Below are 6603 nucleotides of genomic sequence, written 5' to 3' on the forward strand. Positions count from 1 at the left end.
CACCACCACAAGTTTCGGAGACGGAGAGACCCCAACCGAAGGCCATACATTCAAAGGCCGAACCAGCCACCAGCGTAGCAGAAACAACCGCCGCGGACAAACCTGAAGAGGAGGCAGATCTGGCAGCGGGTTTGGAACTCTTGGCTGTAAGCGAACTGAGGTTAGACTCTGTTGTTGAGGGGGAAACCTCTATTTTGGCTGATAAATCAGTTGGTGTGTCTGTGGGGGAAACCCCGGTGGATGTTATTTCTGGGGTTACTGCTAGTATTTCTGAGGGGGAAACCCATGTTACTGAGGAGTTAGGAGAGGGGACAGCCCCTGGTGTTTGTGAGAATGTTGTGGGAGGAGAAACCCTAGAAGAATGCAAGGGAAGCCCGTAGACAAGCCCGCCGGAGCTTGTTAGATGAAATTGACGATATGGGAAGGGAAGCGCTGGGTCCAGAGACCGTAGCGGAGGAAAAGGACAACTCTCCCAGACCCGGTGGTGGGGAGGGTGACGAAGAAGGACGCCGCCAGGCGGTAGAAAAAAAAAGGAAGGGAAAGCATAACGCTACTTCCTTGACCAAGCGAGCGAAAGGGAAATCTGTTGAAGCTTCTATCCCTCCACCCGCAAAGGTTCCTTATGCTGCCGAATCCGATAGCCCTGCCGAGTCTAGCGACTCCGAAGAGGAACCTGACGAGGAGCTCAATTTCGACCCTACGGAAGTTTGGTTGACCAAGGAACTACTGGATGCCATGAGGAAATTCTCTGACCCCAGGCGCGCAGCAACGTTTAAAGAAAAGAGTGCCCAGGGTAAGCTTGCGAAGTCCGGGAAAAGATATGATTCCGCGGAGCTAAAGGAGATTGCTTCCGATGCCGAATTCCAAGAATATATCGACGCAATCGGGTTCGACTGGTTTCTGAAACACAGCTCTTTCGAAGTCCCAACAGCAGCAGCGCGTGAGTTCTTTTCAACCTTTCGGTTGAAGTCTACGAATGATTTGGATGCCGACTCTATTACTTTCTTTCTCTTCAATGAAGAGCACGAAATGAGCATCCGCGAGTGGACGCTCCGCATGGGGCTGTTGTCACGAACGCAGGACTGTGGAATGACAGGATGGTAGGTCCACCGAAGTTTACTCCAGGTTTCCGTCCACAGAGCGCCTGGGAGTTTATAACCCCCCCGAAGGTGGGTCAGTTTAAGACAAGCTGTTCGAAGGCTTCCCACATTGACAACCAGATCCTGCGATTCGCTCAGACGTTCATCAGTTATAACTTGATGGGAACTGCGAGCGCTGCTTTGACCACGCCCGACCTATACTTCACTTGGTGTATGGCCAAGGGAGTCCGTGTGCACCTGGGCTACTAGCTAGCCCAGGCTTTGCCATCAAATGGCCGCAAATCCTTCCAGACACATGTACACATGCCACATCCTAGGGGCATACCTGCAACGCAACGTAATATTGAAGATAGCCAAGTCGTGCCGGGATGTGGAGATGTGCATGCCCCAGAGGTTTTCAATATCGACTATTTCTTCAATAAGGGGCTTCTATACATGTCTGGGAAGGAGGTATGCTTTTATGAGGTTGGCGGGTCGGACATCCAGGTGAAACAAGAAACAGCAAGTGTGGGGGCAGGAGCCAAGGTTGAAGTTGAAGCAATGAGGAAGGAGGTGGGATGGATGAGGTCAGAAATCAAGATGGTTAGAGAGGAGATTGTGGCCCTACGGGGTAAAGGAAAGGACAGTGTCGATGTTGAAAAAGTACGGAAAGAAGTCGCAGGAGTGAGAACGGAGGTAGACGAGATGAGAATGGAAGTCGGGAAGGTCAGAGAGGAGGTCGTGGCCCTCAAGCGACGTCTTACTGACCTTGTGGCAGCGTCGACAAGGCACACTGATAGGTTGGAAAAAGGCGTCTCGGTGATGATGATAATGACGAAGTGGCTCAAGGCGAAGTTTCCCGGGATGCCAGAATCTCTTCCTGGCCCTGGCAGCGTTTCTAAATCACCAGGGCAAGGAAGTTTATCTCTCCAGAAGCCTCCCCAGGCGACGAAGCCTCTAACTGCCCCGTCCGCGACTAAGCCCTTGACCGTAAGAAAGGCAGTGCCGGGACAGCATGACGAGATGACAGAGACTCCGGATTCGCCGGCGAAGAAGAAAGCTAAAGTGACCCAACCGTCTGCCCCGCTCAAGGCTGGCTCCCGCGGGGGCCAGACCCCGAATTGATTCCCCCCCAAACCAAGTAACTTTTACTCTTCCATTTCTTTTAGTTTTTCGCTTTCGGTTTGTGTTTATCTGTGCCAGCATGCTATGTTCTGTATATATGTGTTGCACCTTCCCACACTTAGCCCAATCCTTGGTCTAAGTGTGAGAAGGGGTTGTTCTGTTTTTGCATGTTTGGTTTTGTTTGTGTGCTTTCTCCCACTTAGCCCGGTGTCCGGTCTAAGTGTGAGAAGTTTGTTTTGTTCGTCCTTCCCTATTTCCCCACTTCACTAGAATAGCTTGGGGACAAGCTTGAGTGAAGCGGGAGGGGGAGGGAGTAAGTGCAGTAAGTTTGTCTTAGTATCTCTAGGTTTTTATGTTTGCGTGTTGCATGAGCTAGTGGATATAATAAGGCAAGTTTCCTTTAGTAAGAGCGATTGAAGAAAGGATACACGTCAACTTTGATGCCTTTTTCCTTAATAAACTAAAAGCGGTCTGAATGAAGTAAGGACGATAGAAAATGCCCTAGATAACCTAGTTGTGCAGCCCTACTATAAGAGCGAGTTATGAGCCTAAACACTTTGAGCTAACATGTAAAAATTGGGCTGCCACTTGATGCTTAGGGAGTAGAGTATAAAAGAGGAAAAAATGGATTATAGAGGAATAAGCTGGACAAAGTCCAGAACTGGAGGTATAAGCTGGACGAAGTCCAGAAAAAGGAGGTATAAGCTGGACGAAGTCCAGAGGAGGAATAAAATAACAAATCGGAGGTATAAGCTGGATGAAGTCCAGGGGGAAAATAGAAAAAAGAGGGAAAAAGAAGATTAATTACCTAAGGGCAAGAAGTAAAAATTACCTGACCCAGGAATGAAAAAAATATATAGAAAAAAAGGGAGACGATAGAAAGGAGAAACTCTCATAACCCAACGCATCAGTGGTGTAACTTTAACTTTGGAGCGTTTCGATCCTAACATCCCTGGTGAGGTATGAGTGATCGAGCGAACCTAACCGCTGGGAAATCAATAGGCTATCTTGACGAACTGACAGACCGTTTAGGTAGAAGAAGGAAGGGGGAGGAATTGAAGACTGTAGGCGATCGGAGAGAACTTAAGCTTGTGGGGACAGTCGCCTAAAAGTTGAAGCTAGTGCATGCTTATCTGTTGTGTTTTGTTTCTCTTTGTGTGATGTTTTCTTTTATGAGTCTGTAGTTGTCTAGGTCTTGGAGTCTGTTTTTGTGTTAGTGTCTTGTTTGTAGAGTCATTCTTGGGGACCCTGCGTTGAAATTTGCCTTATTCCTTTTTCTTGTCTTTCATGCTTGAGGACAAGCATGGTTTAAGTGTGAGCAGTTTGATAAGGCTAATTTCATGCATAGGTCTAGGGGATAAATTCGTGAATTTGCTGGGTCTAACACATGTCTTAAGCCAAGTGTGAGCAGCGTGTGGCAATGTTTGCTGCATTGGTTGCTCGGGGTGAGAAAGCGGCTGCTTCTTTGGAGATTCTCATCTCTAGCATTTCAGCCGAGTTAATAGCCGAAGTTGTTATGGCCAACATCTGGAATTTTCCTCCAGAAAGACTTAAATCATGTGCCCAAAAGAAACGCCCTGCTTATGGTGGAATGGAGGGAGTATTGTTTTCTTCTTAAATATGAACCAGATACACTAGCATTAAATGTTTGGGGGAATATATATTTTTCTCCTGAGAAACCCTGGTTTGACTTTTCTGATCTATTATTGATTATCAATTTTCAGGATATTGATATTCTGGTTCCTGTATTACCTTTCTTATCAAAAGATGAGGTCAGAATCATCCATAACTTCCTTCGATTGTTTAATCCTTCTTATTTGACACTCTGTATTGAATTCTCTCTTATTATATTTTTCCTTCTACTATTATCACCTTTCCTCAATAAAGATAGATCTGCTTCTGCTTTCTAGGTTTCAGTACTTTTTCCTCGTCTTGTGAATGTACCACTGGATAAGTTCCAAGTTGTGCTTTCTCGTCTTTTTCAGGTACTCTATTCCTGATTATATCTTAACCTGCCTTGAATTTCATGTCTTTATTATAGATAGTGCCAAAGCAATTTGGAGGATATGGATATATTTTTTGGTGGAATTGTATTATAAAAATATGCACGTGTCTATCAGATGATTCAGATCTGCCTTGTGTAACAGTTATCCACCCTTGTTGTCGTGCCTTTGGCCCTTACCTTAACGGCAATCTTATTGAGAAAAAAACTGATCCTTACGCTTTCCCTGAATTATTTCTGAAGAAGCATGCTGAATATCAGTGTCTTAGAAATATGCATCTTAAATTCCTATAAGTTCTTACTCCGCCCTTAGATATAAATGAGCAATGCAGAAACAGGCCACAAGGATATGAATCATTATCTTTTTTTAATAGTCTAGTTTTGTCTCCTGACCAGTTTTTGAAAGGTTATTATCCTGTAGGTTCAATCATTCTACTCCGGTCTTAACCCCTGCTGAAGCATTAATTGCCATCCATAAGATTGACCCAGAAAAAGATGGAGTTCCTTTGAGAAAGGCAAGAATGCTGCTTTCTTTCTATGCACTTAGTTTTTCTGAACTACTCATTTACTGAATATATTTCTTGCTAGCAGATCACAGATGCTTGCAATGCTTGTGTTGAACAGAGACATACATTTTCGCAGCAAGTTCTGGCCAAAGTGTTGAATCAATTGGTAAAGATATCCTTTTGCAAGTGTCCTGCTACTTTGTTAACACAGCATACTATAAGGTTACATGATTGTGCAGGTCGAGCAAATTCCTTTACCCTTTCTATTCATGCGTACAGTATTGCAAGCAATTGGCGCTTTTCCTTCTTTGGTAAGACACATAAAACCTATGTTCTTAAATATTTATTAAGTTGATATCTTGTTTCCGGTATTTATATCGTCAGCCTTCTCTTAGTCACAATATTTTTATTTTTATAAAAAAAAATTCAGGTCCAATTCATAATGGAGATTCTATCTCGTCTTGTAAGCAAGCAGGTACCTGTTTAACCATGCGTTAATAAATCCTCTTTTTCTACAAGATACTTTATCAACTACATTTGAAATGTAGATTTGGAAGAATCCAAGGCAGTGGGTGGGTTTTGTGAAGTGTGCACATGTGACCATGCCAGATTCATTCGGTGTTCTGCTTCAGGTGAATTACTCCACTGCAGTCGTTTTCAAAATGTTCACCTCCATGTGATTTTTTGTTTAGCTATCCATGTGTCGTTGTTCGAACCCGACCATTTGTTTGGGTTAGCATGCATATATTACTGAAGAATTGATATTTCATCATGTCCTGAATCTTCAGGATAGCATCTTCTATGAATGTGTTGTGAAATGTTTTAGTTGACCCAAGTTTTTTTGTCTTAATTTTGCAGCTAACGGCAGCACAGCTTGAAAATTCATTGAATAGAATACCAGCTCTCAAGGCTCCTTTGGTTGAACATGCAAGCCAACCGAACATAAGATCCACGCTTCCGAGGTTTGAGCTGCACCCATCATATTCACATCTGTTTAAAGATTCATGTCATCAAATTAGCAAACTTTGTTATACAGGTCTACATTAACTGTTCTGGCCTTGGAGCAAGAGCTACCAACCTCTACAACAAAACCAGCTCAATCACAAACTCAGACCGAAGAGGCCGATAATTCGGAAAAGGAAGCTGCGACAGAAAAGTCCAAGGAATCTATGTAAATCTATACTAAAACTGATTAGTCTTCTCCCAAAAACATCTAAAACCATTTCGCATTTCGGGGGTTTTACTCAATCTAAAAGAACTTGAGTTTTTCAGTATATTGATCCCTGACATTTCATAAGACAAAAGGCATCCTGGAATCGAGACAGTATAAAAATCTAATTATATACTCTCTACTTCCGTTCTAAGGTAGTTGAGTTGTTTCTTTTTTTGCACTCGTTTTGATCTTCCTTCGTCTCAAGGTAGTTGAGTCGTTTCTTTCTTGCTCTCGTTTTGAAGAAATGATAATAAATAGTTAAAGTAATATATATAAGATATTTCTTTATGTTATTTTTTTCTTACTTTATTTTTTTTTTACTTTATTTATTCATAATAATTTTTTAAAAATAAGTATAAAATTGAAATGACTCAACTACCTTGAGACGGAGGAAGTATATGGTCTAAATTTTGGTTCATAGTATGTAGGAAAGACGCGATTTGCAATTGATTGCACCCAGGTAGAACAGAGGGTCCCCCCAGTGGCCCCCAACATTGCTTTTTATCAGTATATACCTATGCTTTTTATCAGTATATACCTGACCCCTAGCATTGCTTTTTATTATATACATATACCTATGATTTTAGTTTCTTTGTCCTACATAAAATGATATATTTTATTTTTTAGTTTGCTCCTAATAAGATGACACATTTTCTCTTTTAAAAACTTTTTCTCCCC

At 42.6% G+C, this 6603-nt stretch overlaps 1 protein-coding gene across 4 annotated transcripts; it reads left to right on the forward strand.

The window, feature by feature from the left end:
- The first annotated feature begins 3828 nt into the window (after positions 1 to 3828).
- Positions 3829 to 6103, forward strand: LOC121797796 (symplekin-like). 4 transcript variants are annotated; one of them, XM_042196516.1, is made up of 9 exons: positions 3829 to 3976; positions 4115 to 4189; positions 4613 to 4721; positions 4798 to 4878; positions 4952 to 5023; positions 5143 to 5187; positions 5261 to 5344; positions 5571 to 5674; positions 5749 to 6103. In XM_042196516.1, the coding sequence occupies exons 2-9, from the start codon at positions 4143 to 4145 to the stop codon at positions 5885 to 5887; spliced, it is 681 nt and encodes a 226-aa protein (XP_042052450.1). In that variant the 5' UTR covers positions 3829 to 3976; positions 4115 to 4142; the 3' UTR covers positions 5888 to 6103. The 4 variants fall into 4 exon arrangements, with proteins under 4 accessions (XP_042052450.1, XP_042052453.1, XP_042052449.1 ...); XM_042196519.1 differs by having other exon boundaries at positions 4628 to 4721; XM_042196515.1 differs by lacking the exon at positions 3829 to 3976 and having other exon boundaries at positions 3983 to 4189.
- Positions 6104 to 6603: the final 500 nt, after the last annotated feature.

This window comes from Salvia splendens, chromosome 4, assembly GCF_004379255.2.
Source record: "Salvia splendens isolate huo1 chromosome 4, SspV2, whole genome shotgun sequence".
NCBI lineage: Eukaryota > Viridiplantae > Streptophyta > Magnoliopsida > Lamiales > Lamiaceae > Salvia > Salvia splendens.

Excerpts from the sequence above, each read along its gene's own strand:
- LOC121797796 (XM_042196516.1), top strand. The coding sequence starts at position 4,143 with ATGTACCACTGGATAAGTTCCAAGTTGTGCTTTCTCGTCTTTTTCAG. Across the intron at positions 5,024-5,142 it reads TTGGCGCTTTTCCTTCTTTG|GTCCAATTCATAATGGAGAT; the intron begins GTAAGACACATA and ends AAAAAAATTCAG. Across the intron at positions 5,345-5,570 it reads CATTCGGTGTTCTGCTTCAG|CTAACGGCAGCACAGCTTGA; the intron begins GTGAATTACTCC and ends TTAATTTTGCAG.